General features: G+C 35.2%; 1 protein-coding gene across 2 annotated transcripts in view; it reads right to left on the reverse strand.

The window, feature by feature from the left end:
- Positions 1–10,002, reverse strand: part of LOC101897311 (guanine nucleotide-binding protein G(f) subunit alpha) — a 31,401-nt gene extending 21,399 nt beyond the window's left edge. Inside the window, exon 1 of one of the 2 annotated variants that reach the window (XM_005189306.4) lies at positions 9,143–10,002. In XM_005189306.4, the coding sequence (XP_005189363.1) occupies positions 9,143–9,147 (5 nt within the window). In that variant the 5' untranslated portion in view covers positions 9,148–10,002. Of the gene's footprint in view, positions 1–9,136 lie in introns of both variants that reach the window. The other variant, XM_005189305.4, reaches the window with a different exon arrangement.
- Between the last annotated feature and the right edge of the window lie 13,969 nt (positions 10,003–23,971).

Genomic DNA, 23,971 nt, shown 5'->3' on the forward strand with positions numbered 1-23,971 from the left:
TTAGAAAATGTGGGTCAGATATAGACGACCGAAGTATTCCATTTTCATACTTCATAATACTGATACAGATGAAAATATTGGTATGGACTAAATTACGAGAAAATCTAACATTTATATCTAATTTGGTGAGAAATCATAAATTTCATCTCAGGTTTCTGGTTGAGAGAAATATTTAGATATAGCAAGTTTTAAAGAATCGCTGACTTGTTTCCAAACTATGACAGATAAAAGTATTGAAAATTTTGACCTTTTGTGGGTGAGGTACCAAAAAGGGTTCGCAGATATATATCATCTTCACAATAGATCTTGTGTTAGCAAAAATGTTTGTATGTGTGAAATTTGAAGCGAGTTGGATGCGTATTTCGGTTTCTTTGAGCGTTTTGTTTTTTCAAAATTTAGAATCCTATGTGGAGGAGGTACCAGGAGAAATTGTCTGATCTCTACCATCTTTATAAAAGATCTTGTGTTGATTGAAATATTGAAATGTCTAAATGGAATTGGATGTTAATTTCTCGTTTTATGAGCTTCATGAATATTCAAATTTTGACCCTTTGTGGGGGAGGTACTTGATGAAGTGGATCGATATTGTCCATTTTCGCTCCAGACCTAGCACTAATGCATATATTAGGATTTGGAAGGTTAGGGCAAAATCGAATTATCCTTTCTCATTCTATCAACATTTTGAGCTTTTGTGGGGGAGGTATCAAAAGGAGTGGACCGATATTGCCCATCTTCGAAATCGATTTAAGTTTGACAATAGTTTTGCGATGTACCAAGTGTGGACCAAATCGGACACTCCCTTGCGCACCAGCAACCAGACACACGGACGGGCGGACGGACATCGTTAGATCGACTCCATATGTCCTGAAACGGATTTGGTTCAAAGATACCAAGGGTATAAAACGTTTTTTTTCGATAAGGCACGTTTGGCCCTTTCAAATGATATGGCTTAGTTTATTCAAATGTGTAAGCCAAAGCCTGACATCTTTTCATTAAGCCTCCACAAGCATACTCTTCCTCAGTTAGATCCTTCGGGAGAGTAAAAAAAATATTTCTCTACTTTCGAAAGTTCACTCTGGCATAGTAATAGTATGTTTACATTGGACCTTTTTTTCTGTTAAGCCTTATTTAAGAAAATTTTGAATGGAATTGACATTTCAAATCGTCTGAGATTTTTTACTTTTGGGTTAACTAAATCCGTAATACAATTCTTCTAAGGTAACATGGTAGAAGAATATATAGATGCATCGACAAAGCTGCTGGGACAATGAACTGTCAAACCAATTTTGCAATTGAAAATGTTGAATGAAAAATTATTTAAATTGGCAAATATTGTTGAAAAACGCGAATTATAATAACCTCCAAATGACGTCGTATAAGAAAACATATAAAAATCTACTTGTATTTGATAGAACATTTAATATTTTTGACATGTCAATATTCCCAAGCGTTGATGCATCTACCTGTATTCTTCTGCCATGGAAGGTGAAAATAAATTCACCAACAATTTTCGGTTTCTTATAGCGCATTTACATATAAATTTGTGTACCGATTAATCCTCATTATCTGGATTTATTTGCTGAATTAGGTTTTTACTTCTGTGCCAAAATACATTCATCCAGAAATGTACCACTTTTATTACCATATCGAACTAGTTTATTTTATTGGACTTTCTCAGTGGATCATATACTTTATAGAAATCAAGTCTTATCATCGATAACCCAATTGTCTATGCGATTTATAGACGAAACGTGTAATTTACATGGAATCACAAAATTTTATAGGATTCAGATTTGATAACACCCCTCCTCACGTGATGTCCATTATTGACAAAGGTGGCAAATTTTCTTTTTCTAACAATATTTCACACCTTCACCAATAACTACCGATGTTATAAAGATAACACCCATGGCAAACCCACCCAACCGTCCCACACACACCTTCCCTTAAATATTTTCTGAAAATGTTTGTCTTATAAATTGTTGTTGGCCATTGTCGTTGTTGTTGCTGTTGAAGGTGAAGGCGGTGTTGATACGGCCGGCCTAAGACGCCACATTATCAATAATACGAATGTATTGTCAAATATGTCGATATGTATTTGATGTCGTAAAGATAATCGACATATTTTCTGGAGAGGGAGAGAGAGCGAGAGCGCCAATTTATATTTTTCCAAAGTCATTGATTTACCAATTTTGAATTTATGACCCTTAAAAAAAAGGTAAAATTTCATGAGTCAGTCCTTTGACAAAAAATTCATATTCTTCCCCTCTCACCCAAAAGACAGTGTCTTTGATAAATGTCACCTCTTTGATTTTGATAATAAATTTAAGTCATCAATCATTTAACGAATCGTTTTGACTGTCATTGAAATTTTTCAGCATTTTGTTGAAAACTTCAAAAAAACAGAGTTGCTCTGGACTTTCCATTAACAAAATGTTATTTGTTGATTGCCTCGAAAAACTAGAAAATAATTATCAAAGTAGCGGGATCGTTTTTGTTAAGTGTTTAGTCTAAACTCTTGTTCGATAGAGTTATCGCATTTAGATTCCACATTTTTTTTTGTGTGTTCTAATTTATTAAAGAGGAATAAACCCAGAGACACACACGAATACACATACAAAAGAAATGAAATTTTTGAGGAAAGTTTCCGAGAAAAGAGAAATAAGTTTATGTAAGACATTCCGTAGGGAGAAGAAATTCCATTGGGTTTCTATGAGTAAAACATCTTTGATATATATTCTAAAATGGACGGTCTTCCATAGGACTATACATAAAAGAATTTTCATATGTTTTCTAAGCGTGGAAGAGGAGATCTTAGATATGTCTCAAATCTTTAGAAGATCTATTGGACCCCGTGTATACTTTTTGAAAGGTGTTTTTCTATACAAAAACCAGGGAACGAAAGCTCGACCAATATCTTTGATCTCAAATCGATTTGACGATGTGTTCACCACAGGCAAAAGTTCACTTCAACTTTTTAATGCCAAACGCCAATTAGGCAAAAGTCGACTTACGTGTCCCTACTTGTCCTTTCCAAGCTAAAAGTCAATTGGGCGAAAGACGACTTACGTGTCCCTACTTGTGAGCGAATACGTAATGCTAGGAACACAATTGGAGCGAACGACGAATTTCGCCCTACGCGGCGACAAAATGAGCCGCGAAAATTCGTCGTATGGAACACAATACCGACGAAATTATAAAACAGCTGATGAAGTTGTTTACTTTTTGCTCATTTGTTGACTACAATGAATTATACAAGAACACATAATTCTTTACGTTCTCTATTATAATTTCACTTATGTCCATCTTCTCTATTATAAATTCACTGATATCCATCTTCACTCAGGCGCAAGTACACAAATAAATAAACAAATTAATTATGTTTTTTTTTATACGAGTAACAGATAGTAGAGTGACCATAAGAAATTTTAAAGTAAAAAGTAACTAAAAAGTAATTTACTAAAACACATAAAATCCGTACAAGTATGGCCACCTTGTACTGTTTTGTTCGCCGGTCGCCGGCGTATGAAATAGAAATAAAGCTAATTGAGTTCGCGGCGACCGACGAAATTTTCGCCGGTGCCGTGATTGTGTGCACTTCCATATACACATATGTGTTTTATTTTTGACGACGAACATACGCCGCGAAAAAATTCGTCGTTCGCTCCAATTGTGTTCCTAGCATAAATGCAGCAATTCTGGGAATACAACAACTCCAAGAGAAACTCGTAGACTTAGCAAACAATTTGCTTTCATGCAATTTATGATTATTATTTACCAGAAGAAACCTACATTTCTTATTAGTGTCTAGGGTACTAGAACTAGCCGTAGAACAAATGTTTACTGTTTTTTTTTTTTTTTATTTATTTAAAAAAGCAATGGCATTTATTCTAAATCTCAGCTAATTTCTATGCAAAAGCTAAACTCTTACAGTTTACATTTATACGGCAACCTTGTTTCAAACTGCGTCCAACTTCACGTGATTGTTGGAAAATGCATTTGGTGAAGTCTAAAAGCTAAATATTAAAAAAAAAAAAATAAAAAAATGGGAAGATATCGATGAAGTGAGAAATTTAATAATTAAACATTACAAAAACCATAAATCGCTAAGTGAGATATCTGAGATTGTTAATAGAAGCCGATCTACAGTTCAGTACATCATAAAACGTTTCAAAACAAATGGATGTGTAGAAAATAAGAAAAAAAAAAAAACGATAAATAATAAATTATTTACCTTGAATTATGAGAAGTATATTTTACGCCAGATCAATAAGGATCCATTTTTGAGTGCACCGAAGCTCCCAAAAATTGCTGAAAAGGATTTGGGAAAAGTATGTTGCCCTCAAACAATAAGAAATATACTGCATAAGTTGAATTACAATGGAAGAAGAGCTAGACATAAACCTCTAATCAGCAAGCGAAATCAAGAAGTAAGATTGCGATCCAAGCCAAGGAGCACATATCAAAAGATTTTTCTTGTTGGAAGAATGTGCTGTTCAGGGACGAGATCAAATTCAACCTTTTTGGTTCAGATGACAGACCTTATGTATGGAAGCGGCAAATGGAGCGCTTCTTGCCAAAAATATGAAGCCTACATTGAAGCACGATTGTGAGTCAGTAATGGCGTGGGGTTCATTCTCGGCCTCGGGACCTGGTGTATTGCATTTTATTGAGGGTACTATGGATCAGACTATGTACCTTAACATTTAGAAAGAAAGTTTGCCACTCTGTAAGGAAAAGCTCTGCCTTGGCGAAGATTATTATTTTTATGAAGACAATGATCCGAAACACAAGGCTTATAAAGTGCTGTCATGGCTGCCTATATAATTGTCCCCACGTCATGGATACACCAGCCCAGAGTCCAGTCATATATTTCATAGAGAATTTATGGAGCTATCTCAATGGAAAAATCTGCCAACATATCATATCCTGCAACTAAGATTTGAAGAAAGTTTTGTTGGAAGAATGGCAAAAAATTGAACATAGCTTTTGCGAAAAACTATGCCAAATAGGCTACAAATGGTAAAAAAGTAAAGGAATGCACACAGAATATTAATATCTACAAATACTTTAAATTATACGAAGTGTACGAGTTTGGCTTTGGCATTGAAATGTGATCCCTTTTATCTCCTAGTTTTACAAATTTTTCCGAGTAAATCGGTTATTGTAGTATAAAATTTTACATTTTTATAGTTCTGGAACAAAGCTTTAGGTGTTCCTTTAATCCCCTGAGGTTTATTGCACTGTAATGTTGTCTTTAGTTCAGGGACAATACATATTTCATGATCTCTATTTTATCAATTTCTTTTTTTTTTCTTTTTGTATCATTTTCAAATATTATTTCCAATACGAAAATAGTTTCCCGAAATGGTATTGTTATTATTATTGTTATTATCGCCTAATGCCAGTTATAAATCATAATTTAATTAATATTGAACTTACAGCACACACGCCTTGCCTATATGTATATGTGTGTGTGAGGGAGAGTGGGGAGAGACCTCCATTGCTAGTAGCCCATGTCTGTGAGTTTTTACAACTTGGCAACAAGTAGCAATACAGAGCCTTTTATACCTCTTCCATTTTTTTGTTTCTATTTTTTAGTTCTCCACATCAGTTGTGAAACTGTGCCTGTTTTTTTTTTTTTATTTAAACGATGACTTTTATTAACAAGTTGTGGGTGGCAAAGAAACTGTTTCACGAAATTAGCACCGATCGATCGGCATACTAATCAATGGTAATCAAGTATTTTACAGCAATTCGGATTTGGGGTGTATTTGAGAGCTGTAAAGCATTTTGTCTTTCACATTTCCAATATAATATATGGGTTTATTTAAAAAAAAACTACATTTTTATGAGAAGAAATCCACAAAATCGTTTAGCACATGTTGGAAGGTTTGATATCATATGGTATGAAAGTTCCTTTTTAGGAGAAGCATTTGTAGAATGAAGGGCATACATGTGATGACACAAAAGCAGCTGGCATCATAGAATGGCTTAATATAATGAGTTACCGACAGATATCGGTAAAATTCAAACTCAAACTTATGTATGAAAAATCTAAATTAATAAAATTTTGTTAATTACCGAAAAATTCGTTAATTACAGAAATTAAATGCGTTTTAATTTAAACGATATTTGTCGTTAACACAAAAAAAATGAGTTAGAGAATTCCACTGCAGAGATGGGAACATGTTTTCTCTTTATTTTTTTTTTATTTTTTCTCTTTATCTTTATTTATCTTGTCCTATCTTTATACTTCTATGTCTTTACTTTGTTCAAAGATATCCAATATTTTGGATTATCCGGACCTATATGAAAACCTGGACCTGCATAGACTATTTCTGTCACAGGCTGTAGCATCCATTACGAACTTCAAATACTGCATCTCAAACAATTTCGGTGATTATTGTACCTAAAATCGTCAAAATACCGAATATAGGGTGGTACTGATATATGAGGCCTATACGAAGACCTGGACCTGCATAAACAATTTTCTGCATCAGACTGTAGTTCCCATTACGAACATCAAATCCAAATTTGAAAAAATTCCGGGGAATTATGTCGCTAAAATCAACAAAGTACCGAATATCGGGAGGTACCGTTATACGGGGGTTATACCAAAACTTAGACATACATGGCTCATTTTGAATACCAAAAGTCCTGCAGACATAATTTACATTTGACTAAAATTTTATCAAAATTTATATAATTTTTTTATAAATAAATTTTTATTCGTTCGGAAGCTTGAGTGATTTCCACAGACGGATAGACGAACAGGTGGATGGACATCGCTAAATCGACATTGAATTTTATGCTGATCAAGAATATATATACTTTGTGGGGTTTAAAATGTATATTTCGAGGTGTTACAAACGGAATGACAAACTTAATATACCGTCCATACTATAGTGGAGGGTATAAAAAGTGAACAAAGGAGTTTTAGGTTGACTTAGTTCGATTTTTGACCTAAACTCCTTTGTTCCTTTCCGATGACTTAAGGCAGCCAAAAAAAAAAAACTTTTTATGTATTTTAACCTTAAGGTAATACCGCATTCGATAAAATTTTGGAGTTATAAATTTATTTCCAGCTGTTAATTTCATTTGAAATTCTAAAGTTTTAATTGAAAAGTAGCTACAAATCCCAAATTGTGTAGTAGTGAGCAGGTGCAATTTTAAAAGTCATAAACTGTTGTTTAATATATAATTTCAAGATAAACCTATTATTAATCGTACAATCGCTCATCGATCGTAAAATCTCATGACTCATTACGCTCCCAAAAACAAAAATGAGAAGTAAACAATTAATGAATTTGATTGAATCAGTTAGTCTTTGATCTCCCATCCTCTCATATGAGTATAGAATTGAACTTTGGTGTCGATGTCATGAACACTTTATGCTAAAATTAAAAATTTCGAACGAAAGTTTGAACTTTATACCGAAGGGTTAGGGGAGAAATATTTATGAGCTAAAACATGATTGTTTTTTGTGATTAAAGGAGTTTTAGAGAAACTACAACACTTGCCTTTAGATTTATTCAAAATTAATTCCATAAATTGAAATATAGTGAGTGCTAGGCTATCTGGATCTATTGAATTTCATTCCGGAGATTTTCTGGCGACTTCTTCAGGTGATTTTACTTTCGACTGCTTTAAGAGATTTTCTTTTGACTTTATTGTTTTCGCAAAGTTTCGTGGACGTCTTTTCGACTTCTTCAGAGGAGGCTATTCAAATTTAGTTAATTTATTCTTCAGGGGAGTTTACTTGAAATTTAATTCCGTCCGTCTGTCCATGCATTTTTGTGAACAAAATGCAGGTCGAATTTATTATCCGATTGATATAAAATTTTCCAAAAAAATATTAGTTTGTCCCAAGGACGAACCCTATTGAAATTGGTGAGAATCAGTTAAAATTTAATTTATTTTAGCTCCCGTATATATCTTCAACAGATTTCGGGTAAATGTGCACCAAATTTGGTACCAGATATCAGATACAATTCAGAAAAACCTCTGCCTAATTGTGTCAAGATCGGTTCAGATTTGGATTTAGCTCCCACATATATCTTCAACCGATTACGGGTTAGTGTCAATATCAGTCCAAAGATCGGAATTTTGGCACATCCGACCGAATTCGGTCTAAAAGCAAGTATATCAAATTTGGTGTAAATCGGTTTATATATAGCCATAGCTCCCACATATATGTTTCATCCGATTTGGTCTTTTAGTCCCTAACATTCGTAATATGCACTCCACATGAATGATATTTGGTATCAAATATCTTATAAAGCTCGGAGATACCTTTGCCAATTTTTTTTTCGAGATCGGCTAAGACTTGGATATAACACCCATATACATATATCCTTAATCCGATTCCAGGTTTATTGTGCAAATAATGGCTAATATTGTGTTTCTATTTGGTGACACCGAAGACGTGGTAATAAGTAATTTTTGTCATAGACTGTAGTAACGTTCCGAACTTCAAATACGAAATTCGAAACAATTCTGGTGAATAATGTCGCTAATATCATCAAAATACCGAATATTTTGGGGTAGCGTTATATGGGTGCTATACTAAAACATAGGCCTATGTAGACAGGGGGTAAAGTACTCACAGAGAACTCCTTGTGTGGATTTTAGGCCAATTTCATTCAAAAATGTGGCTAATATCATCAAAATCCCGAATATAGTAGGGTACCGTTATATGGGGGCCATACGATATCGTGGACCGATATAGCCCATCTTTGAACTTGACCTGCTTGCAGACAAAAGACAGATCTGTGCAAAATTTTAGCTCTTTATATTTATTCGTTTTGATTGTAGCATGATTACAACAGAAGGACGGACGGAAAGGACTACATCGTCTTAAAATTTTCGCTGATGAAGAATGTATATATATATTTTTTTTTGGGTCTAAAACTATTATTTCGTTGAATTACATACGAAATTACCAACTTTATATACCCTCCAACTATGTATGGTGGAGGGTATAAAAACATCTTCTTACAAGGTATCGCTGGCGATACTTCTGAAGAAATATATCTTCCAATCGCCTATTGCTACCATTGTTTGAGCCTTTCATAATTGCAGGGTCATCTCTCTTATTGTAATTTACTTAATCTACCATACCATTAGAACTTACACTAACTTCATTTTGGTGAATATTTTGATGGCAGCAAAGAAATATCCAGCGATCAAATCGAGCTCACACACACGCACCCACTGATAGACTGCTTATCTGATGTTATTTTGATTCTTGTTATAGATATTTTCAAGTATTGTTTTTTTTTTTTTCTAATAATTTTTTTGTTTTGTTGCTGTTGTTGTTATTTTCTTGTTGTAATATTAAAAGGATTTCCTGCTGTTTTGAAGTGTTTCCCAGATAAAATGGGTAATTTTTGGGTGTTTTTTTCTCTTGTTCTTTGTGTTGTTCTTGTGACAAAAAATTTCAAATAACACTTGTAGTGGAAATTGTATTTTCCCAACAATATTTAGTTCTCATAACTAAGTTGATATTATTTTTTTGCGTGATTTTTCCCTATTAATTTTGTTGTTTTAGGGTTTATGTTGTGTATAATTTTTATTTGTTTTTTTTTTGTTTTTTGCTTTGAATCTCTGCCCGGCACTTGTAAACAAAACGGAGAGAAAATCACTGTTTTCTGTTGTTGTCTTCTAATACAAGGTTTGCGTGATTTATTATTACTGTTGTTCTATTTTTGGTTTTGATATTTAATTGTGGCAATTTATCTCTGCGTATGATTAATATCAATTTTAATAATAGCTTCTTGTTTTGGTATATTTTTTCTTTTCTCTTTTTTTGCAACAAATCACTTTGTTATTTATATGAAGAGGGATTTTCCGTTTTTTTTTTCTAGAATTCCGTGTTCCACTTCCGTTCCGTTAATCCGTAACGTCTGTCAGTTAGTTAATATCTAGCACGACTGAAAGTAATTTCTACGCTGGCAAACGCTTATAAATGAATTGGCCTGGCCGACGGAGCAATGGTGTTCGTTGTTTGTGACTGTAGGTGTTCGTTTACTCTGATGTTTTTGTTTAGGTGTTTGTATGTCTTCTTCTTCTCCTTGCTAAGAGTCGATCAATTATTTCTACAACGACAACAATAAAAAACAAAAAATATCAGCACCAACCCATACAAATATCGAACAACAATATATATGTGAACATCAACAATTACCGAACTGCCAGAGGAAAATAACAATAACAACAGCAGAAAAACTTGTGATAAGATTAAACCACGAAGTCAATCGGAATACATTCAGACAGACGCACACGCACACACATTTATCGATACCATGGAGTCCAGACTTTGATATTAGCAGATATATCTGCATATATATCTGTGTATATATACACCCACACACACACATTCGTTTTGGAGCATTTCCAAGACCCCGTTGTATTCACAAATACCTTCTAATGGATTACTCAATGAGAACGAGAGAGAGAGAGAGAGAAAGTGAGAAACAATGAATGTTACAAAGAGAACAGAGTTTTCTGATATTCTGCTGAGATGAAAGGAATTGTTTACAAAATCCGAGGATGACTAAGGAGTTCGTTTTCGCTATTATTAAATCTATATATTAGAAAGATCCATCCATACTAAACTAAAATCTACTAAAATTTACATTTAACCAAAAAGGTAGAATATTAGACGTTAAAATGTCTTGAAAGAACTTGAAAATTTTCAAAAAAAAAAAATCCGTAAAAAAACTTTTATTTGCCTTTTTTATAACCTACAACACTATGTGTTGGCGGTATTATAAGTTTGATTGGGCCAACAATTATGTAACACCTCGATCCCCGACATAGGAAACTCTATATGGATCTTCCTATCTCGCCGAACTGATTTGTATGTCCGTCTGTTCATGTTAATATGTAATCAAGCTGCAGGTCGCAATTATGGCCCGATCCTCTCGAAACTGAAAATGGAAATGGGGTGAGGGTCAAAATAAAAGCCTATTGTTTTTGGTGATGATATTTACGGGTTGAAATGGACAAAAAACAGAAAAATTTCCTGATTTTGCAGATGATCTACAGGTCGCAATTATAAACCAATCGAAGTGGAAATTTGCATAGAGTTAGAGTTCAGAGCTGGGCAGATGCTAACCAATTTGGACGATCATCGGACAATATTTACCGGGTAAAATAAATCATAATTTTATGTCAAAAAATACGAAAATTGTCACTAAACTGCGAATATTTTTAATCCCGGCCAAATCACAAAAGTTACATCTGACTATTATAGTGAAGCCAATAGTCTAGTTATCGAAGTCAAACGTCATAATTTTTACATTTTTTTTTAAATTTTATTGAATGGAAGCAAAAAGTGTCGGAAATAGCATCAAAATTTAGAATAAGTTTAGATTTTTTCGAATTGGTCACCTTTGGCACGAATTATGGCCTTCAAACGGCCAATGAAACCGTCACACGCTGTCCGAATGTTTCTCTGCGGTATTTTGGCCCATTCCCGGCGTAGCGCTTGTTTGAGGTCATCGACTCTTGGGTATTTTTTAGTGCCAACCTTGCTTTCCAAAATACTCCAGACACAATAGTCCAACGGATTGGTATCCAGCCATTGTGGACTGGAAATGAAGAGAGAAACCTTATTTTGTAACCATTCTTGGGTGGCGTGTGTTGTAATGTCCAAGGTCTGCGGCCAAAATGTATGCGTGTCCAAGACTTTAATACACCCTCCAGAATATTTTCGCCATAATATTCGGCATTTATTCTGATGCCATGGTCGATTAATACGAGCGGAGAGCAAACATCGGTTGTTCTGGCTGGTGCTTGAGTTCTGGTGACCAAACGAAGGTGCAAATTTTCAGCTGACCTCTTTGGCAAGTAAACACGATCACTCTTTTTGTTTACACATTGCTGGACAACGAATGTTTTCTCATTGGAGAAAACCAAATTCGGCTGTTCACAACTTTCGGTCAAGCGAAGCAACTCTTTAGCTCTTTTCTTTCTGTTGCGGTGTAAGTTCTTGCACTTTTTGGAATTTCAATGGCTTTACCCGGGCTCATTTTTCAATATTTACCGAATGAAATATTTGGATACGTTCAGCTCACGAGCCATTTTTCGGCCTCTGCGACACTGACAGCAGTCTGAAGTTGGTTGCAATTTTTTCCTCTCACCCTGTTGAAAACAATTACCCACCCACCAAAAAAAGAATATCAAAATAAGTAATTTGTCAAGTTTGTACCCGGGGAATGGATGAATGAACTCAGCATCGAGTCTTATCACATCATAAAAGTGCATATCAAACGCATTCACTTTAGAATTGGTTGAGAAAGTCCCTGAAAATGCAGACACTCTGGGTGTGGGCGATCGTAAAATCGCCGACATCAGTTTATATTGAAGAAGCAGCTAATAAATTGAACAAATATGAACAAAAATTGGGTGAACTGACATTAACATTTGTTTTTAATTGTTTGTTATTATGTACACAAAAAGAAGAAGACGAAAAACATCAACAACACCATTTTTGGGTGTAAAATAAAGCAAACAAAAACGCGAAGAAAAGAAAGAAAAGTATTCAATAAAATCATAGTAAATACCGCATTAAACAACTTAAACAAATTTAGTCCATGTATGCTATTCAAGCATGAAGAGAGAGAGAGAGAGAGAAAGGAAAAACTATCATGTTTGGAAGCAATAATTATCGGATAAGGAAATAGGCTTGCTATGCGATCCAAGGACGGTACTATTATTCTAAGCATCGTTGACAAATAAAAACCAGTTAAGAAAGTCTTAAAGTCGGGCGGGGCCGACTTCATGATACCCTACACCACTTTGCTAATTTAGTAGAGCTCCGCATAACAATTAAAAGTTTTTATGGGAGAATTCAATCATACACGCTATGATTATAATTATAATTTAAAGTTCAAAGGACTAAATATGCCGAAGCATTTGTATCTTTTTTTAAATTCGGACTTGTATTGCCCATTTGCTGTACAATTAATTTGAAATCGGATAAAGATATATAGCTATATCCAAATCGGAACCGATCTCGATAAAATTTGTCAAAGATATTTCTGAGCTGTATTTGATATTTTTCGCTGAATATCGTTGTTATGGAGTGCATATTATGGCTGTGGGTAACAAATATAACAAATCGGATGAACAGCTATAGCTATATTTGAACCGATCTTCACCAAATTTGACATACTAGCTTCTAGACTCAATTTGGTCGTAAGTGCCAAATTCCATCCCATTTGGACAAATATTAGACGTTTGGTGCACAATAAAAGGTAAATCGGACGAAGGTATACAGGAGCTATATCCAAATCTGAACCGATCTCGATAAATTTAGCAAATGTATTTCTGAGCTGTATTTGATATACAGTGGTGGCCATATCATATGCAACTAAGATTCATCTACGTTAAAAGGCTATATAAATTTGTAAATTTCACAACGAAGTATATAAAGATGGGTTAATTATAGTCAATACGTTCTTACGATTTCAAATTATTATCAAAATGTGCAGCTTTTGTTTATATCTCTATGTTCACAGGTGTTTTGTTGACAAATATGAAATTTGGTGTGGTCAAAACATATGCAACTTTATATATTTGGTTTAAATAACGGCATTTTTACAATTTCCTTTGTTCTATTGTTCTTCTTATTATTAGCTAGAGACACTGCGTAAAGAGATTTAAAGCTACCTTCACATTTTTATTGCGTTGTTTTTTCACAAAGCTACAATAGAGTTTGGTCAAAAATGGCACGCGATAAATTTGGATTTGAGCTCAGACAACGAATTGTGACTGCGTATTCTTCTGGATTATCACAGAAATGTATTGCCGAGAAATATACCGTTCATAAAAGCTCCATATCGCGCATCATTAATAATTACAAAAAAAATTCACAAGTCTCTGTTATACACCGTGGTGGTCGAAGTCGAAAAACAAGCGATCGGACGGACAAATTAATAATCAGACACGTGAAAAAAGACCCATTTATATCTTCCTCTAAGATAGTGGAAAGATTTCAGTTGCCAGTTTCTGCTCGCACCATCCGTAGAAGACTTTTACAAGCCTCCCTCTGCGCAAGACGTCCTGCAAAATAACCACTGATATCGAAGCGAAACCAGAAAAAGCGTTTGGAATTTGCTAAAGCTCATATAAATTGGACAGAGAGTAAATGGAGAACTATATTATTTAGTGATGAGTCCAAATTTAACATCATTGGTAGCGATGGCATGTGCTATGTAAGGCGACCAGAAGGAAAACGACTCGAAGCACGTTACTGTAAAAAAACGGTCAAGCATGGAGGGGGCAATATAATGGTGTGGGGTTGTTTTTCTGGTGCTGGAGTTGGCCCCCTACATAGAATTGTTGGTATTATGGATAGATTTATGTATAAAGACATATTGCAAAGGGTAATGCTCCCATTCGCAGAATATAATATGCCATTGCGGTGGGTCTTTCAACAGGACAACGACCCCAAACACGCTTCGAAGGTGGTCAAATCGTGGTTTGCCGATAATAGAGTTACGGCAATGGAATGGCCACCCCAATCCCCAGATTTAAACCCAATAGAGAACCTGTGGGAAATCGTAAACAAAAAAATTGATCGAGAAAATTGTACAAGTTTAGATGTTTTATTTTGCCGGCTGGAAGATGCCTGGAAATCAATCCCAAAAAGCGTCATTGACAATCTTATAGCGTCAATGCCTCGAAGATGTCAGGCTGTAATCGACAACAACGGATTTGCAACAAAATATTAACTTTATTTGCACTTTACTGAGCTCGATTTAATTAGTTGCATATGTTTTGGCCACTTCATAATAAGACTGAATATCTTTTTCTAATTTTTTTTTATAAATGAATTGAATATCTATGGAGTATATGTTTTTTCTTAAACTACAAGCAATAAAAAATAATATTTAAAAAAATAATTGCATAATTTTGTTTTCAGAAAAATTTTTCACGGTTTTTGGTAAAGGTTAGATTTCAGTTGCATATGATATGGCCACCACTGTATTTCCCCAAATATTGTTGTTACAGAGTGCATATTACGGCTGCGGAGGACAAAAATAACAAATTGGATGAACAGTATATATGGGAGCTATAGCTATATCTGAACCGATTTCGATCAAATTAGGCATACTTATTATCAGGCCTAATCTGGTTGTATGTGCAAAATTCCATACTATTCGGGCTGATATTACATGTTTGGGGCACAATAAAAGACAAATCGGACGAAGATATATATGGGAGCTATATCTAATTTTTGACCGATTATCTCCAATTTTAATAGGGTTCGTCCTTGGGCCAAACAAACGATTTGTGCAAAATTTAATCTGGACAGGGCAATAAAAAATCGAACTGTACTTTGTTTACAAAAATACATTTACAGACGGACGGACGGACGGACATGCATAAATCGACTCAGAATGTGATTCTATGCAGATCATCAAAAGGGACTAAGGGTCTATCTCGTTTCCTTTGGCCTGTTACAAACAAATGCACAAACACATAATACCCTGACCACCTTGTGGGTATAATAAATACAGGTACAAATTTTATCGAAAGGATATTCAATATAAGTGATGAAGAATCTTACGGAACCACATTAACATGAAGTTACATGAAATCTTTAGCCAAAATGCTGGAATTCTTTATTTGGCTGGAAACCCACATATGGCTATCGTTAGAGCACGCTTAATACGCTCTCCGCTCATATTAATCGACCATGGCATCAGAATAAATGCCGAATATTATCGCGAAAATACTCTGGAGGGTGTATTAAAGCCTTTGGCACGCAAACAGTTTAGCTGCAGACCTTGGACATTCCAACAGGACTCAGCACCATCGCACTCAGCACACGCCACCCAAGAATGGTTACAAAATAAGGTTCCTCGCTTCATTTTTTTTATTTTCGGCGCCACCAAAATCTCCGGATACCAATCCGTTGGACTATTGTGTCTGGAGTAATTTGGAAAGCAAGGTTGGCACCAAGAAATACCAAAGTGTCGATCACCTCAAGCAAGCGCTTTGCCGGGAATGGGCCAAAGTACCGCAGAGCAACATTCGGGCAGCGTGTGATGGTTTCATTGGCCGTTTGAAGACCATAATTGGTACCAAAGGTGACCAATTGGAGCAAATCTAAACTTTTTCTAAAATTTGATTCTATTTCCGACATTTTTTGCTTGAATTAAGATTGGAAGCTAACATTTTGCACAGATCAGTCTTTTATGTGCAGGAAATTCAAGTTCGAAGATGGGCTATATCAGTCCACTATATCGTATACTATATATGACGGCACCTCCCGATATTCGGCATTTTTATGATCTTAGCCACATTTTTAATTGGAATTGTCTAAAAATCCATGGAGTTCCTTACAAGTACTCTACCTCCTGGAAGGGTCCTGGACCTATATAGGTCCACGATATCGTATATCCCCAATAATACGATTGACGATTATAGTTTAATTTTTCAATAGAATTCTCTGAAAATCCGCACAAGGAGTTCCTTCTGAGTAGTTTGCCCCTGGAAGAGAATTTTCTATATAGGTCCACGGTATCGTATAACCCCCATATAACAGCACGAATCTCTATGTAATTTTAGTATTTTCTTTCAACAATAGCTTGACAACAAATTCTTAATCCCCCCCAACTGGCCAGCAGACAAGGTAATCACATGAGTTTAATTTGAAAGAACAAGAATGTTTGATTGCAGCACACCATTCCAAATGGTATCAGTCAATCGCCGGCCGTATTTGAATGGTTCTTAAAAACAATGTCATTGTTTATATTTTATTATTTTATTAAATGTTTTTATATAACTTGCCAACAATAAAAGCATTTTCCTTTCCTAGAAATTCCACGGAATATTGGAATACAAATAATAATAATAATATTTGCTTTTGATGTCTGATCAAGGACATTTTTTGTTTTGATGGTAACGAATGTTATTAGACTTGAATTTATTTGTATGGACTCGAAATTATTTATATGGATAATTACAGTGTGTCACATATTACTTTACACACTCTGACAAAATCATAGTTGGTTTCTTAAGATTGCACAATATATGGCATACAATTTGTTTCTTTCTCATTACATTTAACACGTTTTTAACGAGTTCGGAAGTTCGACTTTATACAGAGTGAGATAAAAAAAACTGCAACAAAGTCAAACGCCATAATTTTTACATTTTTTTTTAATTTTATTGAATGAAAACAAAAAATGTTGGAAATAGCATCAAATTTTAGAATAAGTTTAGATTTTTTCGAATTGGTCACCTTTGACACGAATTATGGCCTTCAAACGGCCAATGACACCGTCACACCCTGCCCGAATGTTGCTCTGCGGTATTTTGGGAAGTGCTTGCTTGAGGTGATCGATACTTTGGTATTTTTTAGTGCCAACCTTGCTTTCCAAAATACTCCAGACACCATAGTCCAACGGATTGGTATCCCGAGATTTAATGGCCATTGTGCTCTGGATATGAAGCGAGGAACCTTATTTTGTAAACTTTCTTGGGTGGCGCGTGCTGAGTGCGATGGTGCTGAGTCCAAGGTCTGCGGCCAAAATGTTTGCGTGCCCAGGGCTTTAATACACCCTCCAGAATATTTTCGAGATAATATTCGGCATTTATTCTGATGCCACGGTCGATTAATACGAGCGGAGAGCAAACATCGGCTATTATGGCGGCCCACACCAATACAACACCACAATGGCCGGCGCTTAAGTTCTGGTGACCAACCGAAGGTGCACATTTTCAGCTGACTTCTTTGGCAAGTAAACACGATCATTTTGTTTGTTTACAAACTGCCGGATATCGAATGTTTTCTCATCGGAGAAAAACTAATTCGGCAGTTCACCACTTTCGGCCAAGCGAAGCAACTCTTTAGCTCTTTTGAGTCTATTTTCTTTCTGTTGCGGTTTAAGTTATTGCACTTTTTGGTATTTCAATGGCTTTACCCCGAGCTCATTTTTCAATATTTGCCGAATGGAGTGCGATATGTTCAGCTCACGAGTAATTTTTCGGCCACTGTGACGCGAATTTCGATCAGGTCGCTTCTTTACTTTTCGAATCATTTCTGCTAATGTTGCTGTTTTCTTCCGTCCACTTCCTTGACATATGTCGGGCTACGCTACCAGTATCACGGTAACGAGCGATGGTACGAGACACAAAAGATTTATTCACATTTAAATGCTGGAGTGCTCTAACGATAGCCACTTGTGGTTTTCAAGCCAAATATAAGGAAATCACACTATCACGCTTGAATTCCATCACGAATACCTTTTTTCTGGAAAATTCTCACCAAAATGCTTTTGTACGCTTTTAAACAATATAATGAGCTGTCAATGTCACCTTAGTCCGATTTCAGGTTTATTGTGCAAATAATGGCTAATACCAGCCCAAATGAAGTGAATTTCGGGAGAAACGTTTTCATTTGGTGGAACTCGGCTCGGATATGAATTTTTTAATATAATCCTTCTAGAAGTCATATCATGCACTCTATAGCAATGTTATTTGGTATAAATGATTAAAATGTCTCCGTTAAATTTAGTGAAAATCGATTCAGAATTGGATATGCCCCCTTTTGCATTAGTCCACTCTGAAACCAAATTACAACTGCTCTAAAGCCTAATCTTGATAGGTGGCATGATACAATAAAAAGGTAAGCTAGAGCTATCAGCTGATTACAATTTTTTTTAAGTGTGCCCGACTTCTGCCAATTTTGTGTATGTATTTATTGTTTCGAAAAATAAAAACAGAATATTTTCAAAATTAATGATTGGAAGACGCATAAATTGCGAGACGCGCATTAAAGCTATTCGCTAGTTTTGCCATGAATTGAAAGATAGGACTATTTAGATCATATTTTTGAAAGAAAATTCAGGAATTTCATTCATTTTTCCGCTGTTTAACTGATTTTAAAAATTAGGAAAAATATTGAATAATTGGAAACAACTTGTTGCATTTAAATTTGACAGGAAGCGGGCATAGCCTCAGGGCTGTATTTCTGTAGTTTTACGAAGCTGTTCTACCTCCTTATTGTACCATGATAGGTGGTATGATCAACTTCAAATAAATTCTTTTGTTACGGGAACTCTACTAAATATGCATAGTAGTGTAGGGTCGGCCCCGCCCGACTTTTGTGTTTTTGTGGTAAAAACGTGTTTTTTACGGTGTTAAACGATTTTAATGCTAGTTGTCTTTGTTGCAGATATTGATTTGCAGAATCTTTCTGCGATTCCTAGAAATTAGTTAAGACATTTAAGTAGTTTTTCTTGTTTATTTTGCGTATTTAATTACTTCGTCGATGGTTGTGAAAAGTCCTTTCGGCTAAAAATTTCGTGTATCTTTATGTCATATGGATTAAATTAGTTTAGGGTGTTTAATGCGTTGTTTACTATGATTTTATTGAATACTTTTGTTTGCTTTATTTTACACCCAAAAATGGTGTTGTTGATGTTTTTCGTCTTCTTCTTCTTTTTGTGTAAATAATAACAAACAATTAAAAGCAAATTTTCATGTCAATTCACCCAATTATTGTTCATATTTGTTCAATTTATTAGCTGCTTCTTCAATATAAACTGATGTCGGCGATTTTACGATCGCCCACACCCAGAGTGTCTGCATTTTCAGGGACTTTCTCAACCAATTCTAATGTGAATGCGTTTATTATGCACTTCTTCGATATGATAAGACTCGATGCAGAGTTCATTCATCCACCCCCCGGGTACAAACTTGACAAATTACTTATTTAAAAAAAATCCAAAATTTTTATATTCCGTTTTTGGTGGGTGGGTGATTGTTTTTACCGCTTATTTTGGAGAGGATTTGTAAAAGAACCAGTAAAAAGCAATAAGTTCGATCAGGTTGAACATAGAATTTGAAAAGAATTTGGAGATTTTCAAAAAAATAAAATATGTTAAAAATTCTGTTAAAATCTTAAAAATAACGAATAAAGCCGTTTTATTGGGGTCTATACGAAGACGTGGACCTGCATAGACAACTTTTGTCATATCTTTAAATACCCTCCACCATTTGCAACGAATTTGGAAATTTTCAAAAAATAAAATCCGTTAAAAATGCTGTTAAAATCTTAAAAATACCAAATGTAGCCGTCATATTAGAAACTTGAAAAAAAAACGGGAATAATGTGGCTAAAATCATCAATATACCGAATATAGGGAGGTACCGTTATATCGGAGCTATACAAAGACCTATACCTGCATAGACAATTTTCTATCACAGGCTGTAGTACCTATGAGGCACTTCAAATAGTACCTAAACTCATCAAAATACCGAATATCGGGAAGTACTGATATATGAGGCCTTTACGAATACCCAGACCTGCAAAAACAATTTTCTGACTTACGGACTCTAAATACGAAATTTCAAACAACTCCGGTGAATAATGTCGCTGAAATTATCAAAATACTGAATATTGGGAGGTACCGTTATATGGAGGATATAAGATGTCGGTACCCCCCTATATTCTGTATTTTGATGATTTTAGCCGCCGTTTTCAATGTAATTATCAGAATTCTACACACGAAATTCTATAGAAGCACTTTACCCCCTGGAAGAGAATGGTCTACATAGGTCCACGATACCGTATATCCCCCCATAATACGGTACAACCCCCCCATATTCGGTATTTTGAAGATTATAGTAATATTTTTCAATAGAATTGTCTGAAAATCCACACAAGGAGTTCCTTTTGAGTAGTTTGCCCCCTGGAAGAGAATTGTCTGTATAGGTCCACGATATCGTATAGCCCTCACATAACGGATTTTCATGATTTTAGCCAAAATGTTCAATGGAATTGTCTGAAAATCCACACAAGGAGTTCCTTCTGAGAACCTTACCCCCTAGAGAGAATTGTCTATATAGGTCCACGTCTTCGTGCACCCCCCCCCCCCCCCAAATATTCGGTATTTCGATGATTTTAGAGACTTTTTTAACCGGAATCGTTTAAATGTCTAATTTAAAGTTTGAAGCTCGTAATGGATACAACAACGTATGGCGAAAAATTGTCTATGTAGGTCCACGTCTACATCGTATAGCCCCCATACAACGGTACCTCCCTTTGATGATATTAGCAACATTGTTCATCAGAATTGTTTCAAATTTTGTATTTGAAGTGCGAAATCAGTACTACAGCCTATGACAATAAATTACTTGTGCAGGTCCACGTCTTCGCTTTTTTACCCTACACCACAAGGTGGTCAGGAAAAGGAACGAGATAGACCCATAGTTCCTTTTGATGACCTGCATAGAATCACATTCTGAGTCGATTTATGCATGTCCGTCCGTCCGTCTGTCCCTGAGTTTTTGTTAACAAAGTACAGGTCGCATTTATTGCCCGATTCAGATGAAATTTTGCACAAATAATTTGTTTGACCCAAAGTCGAACCCTATTGAAATTGGAGATAATCGGTCAACATTTAGGTATATATTTTCGTGCAATTCGCCTTTTATTGTGCACCAAACGTGTAATATCAGCCCGAATAGTATGGAATTTCGCACATACAACCAAATTAGACCTGAAAATAAGTATGCTAAATTTGATCAAATCGGTTCAGATATAGATATAGCTCCCATATATATTTTTCCTCCGATTTGTTATTTTTGTCATCCGCAGCCGTAATATACACTCTGTAACAACGATATTTGGGAAAATATATCAAATATAACTGAGAAATTTTATCGAGATCGATTATTATTTGGATATAATTCCCATATATATCTTCGTCCGATTTGCCTTTTATTGTGCACCAAGCGTGTAATATTAGCCCAAATAGGATGGATTTTGGCACTTACGACCAAATTGGATCCAGAAACAAGTATGTCAAATTTGATGAAAATCGGTTCAGATATAGCTCCCATATATATTGTTCATCCGATTTGTTGAATTTGTCCTGCACAGCCGTAGTAACGATATTGGGGGATATATATATTAAATACATCTCAGAAATACCTTTTGCCAAATTTTATCGAGATCGGTTCAGATTTGGATATGGCTCCCACACATATCTTTATCCCATTTCAAGTTAATTGTGCACCAAATGGATAATACAAGCCCGAATTGAAAAGGCGCAAAAGCCTCGACAAATTTAGTAAAAATCGCTTCAGAAGAGGATATTCCTCCCATATATTAGTTCCTTTTTTACTTTTAATTATTGCTATAATCATAGTTGGTATGATTTAATTCTCACAAATTTCCCATAAAAAAAACTTTTATTTGTTAGGTGAAGCTCTACTAAATATACAAAGGAGTGTAGGGCATCATACCCGACTTTAAGAATTTCTTTACTGGTTATTTAAGTGGTATTTTCCGACGGTTTTTTTTTTGACATTTTTCAAGATCTTTCAAAATGGTGGAGGCTATTTCGGCCCGGCCGAACTTAGCTGTTTTTTTATTTGTTAATGCATTGAATTTTATTTGTAAAAAAATCATGACCTTGTGTCTGTAATGAACATCTGTGTAATTTTAGTATTTTTTTCAAATTCCCTTGGTAACTACCCCAGCTATAGCTTGACAACAAATTCTTAATGTCTCCCAACTGGCCAGCAGACAAGGTAATCACATGAGTTTAGTTTGAAAGAACAAGAATGTTTGATTGCAGCACACCATTCCAAATGGTATCAGTCAATCGCCGGCCGTATTTGAATGGTTCCAAAAAACAATGTCATTGTTTATATTTTATTATTTTATTAAATGATTTTATATAACTTGCCAACAATAAAAACAATTTTAATTCCTAGGAATTCCATGGAACATTGGAATATAAATAATAATAATATTTGCTTTTGGTATCTGATCAAGGACATTTTTTGTTTTGATGGTAACGAATGTTATTAGACTCGAAATTATTTATATGGATAATTACATATGTGACATACATATTCCTTTACACACTCTGAAAAACTATAGCTTGTTTTTTAAGATTGCACAATATGTGGCATACAATTCGTTTTTTTTCTCATTACATTTAACACGTTTTTAACGGGTTCGGAAGTTCGATTTTATACAGGGTGAGATAAAAAAAAAAAAACTGCAACAAAGTCAAATGTCATAATTTTTACATTTTTTTTAAATTTTATTGAATGAAAACAAAAAATGCCGGAAATAGCATAAAATTTTACCTTTGGCAGGAATTATGACCTTCAAACGGCTAATGAAACCGTAACACGCTGCCCGATTGTTGCTCTGCGGTATTTTGGCCCATTCCCGGCAAAGCGCTTGCTTGAGGTGATCGACACTTTGGTATTTTTTAGTACCAACCTTGCTTTCCAAAATACTCGAGACACAATAGTCCAACGGATTGGTAAACAGAAAATTTGGTGGCCATTGTGCTCTGAAAATGAAGCGAGGAACCTCATTTTGTAACCTTTCTTGGCTAGCGCGTGCTGAGTGCGATGGTGCTGAGTCCTTTTGGATTGTCCAAGGTCTGCGGCCAAAATGTTTGCGTCCCCAAGGCTTTAATACACCCTCCAGAATATTTTCGAGATAATATTCGACATTTATTCTGATGCCACGGTCGATTAATACGAGCGGAGAGCAAACATCGGCTGTTATGGCGGCCCACACCAATACAACACCATAATGGCCGGCGCTTGAGTTCTGGTGGGCAACCGAAGGTGCACATTTTCAGCTGACTTCTTTGGCAAGTAAACACGATCATTTTGTTTGTTTACAAACTGCCGGACATCGAATGTTTTCTCATCGGAGACGGAGAAAAAAAAATCGGCTGTTCACCACCTTCGGCCAAACGAAGCTTTTCCCCGAGCTCATTTTTCAATATTTGCCGAATGGAATATTGCGATATGTTCAGCTCTCGAGCCATTTTTCGACCACTGCGACGCGGGTTTCGATCAAGTTGCTTCCTTACTTTTCGAACCATTTCGAAAATGTTTTTTTCGAACCGTTTCACATCAGATATTATTTTAGTATGTGAAATATGAAGAGAACCGCATGCTTATTTCG

Source organism: Musca domestica, unplaced genomic scaffold, assembly GCF_030504385.1.
Source record: "Musca domestica strain aabys unplaced genomic scaffold, Musca_domestica.polishedcontigs.V.1.1 29, whole genome shotgun sequence".
Taxonomy (NCBI): Eukaryota; Metazoa; Arthropoda; class Insecta; order Diptera; family Muscidae; genus Musca; species Musca domestica.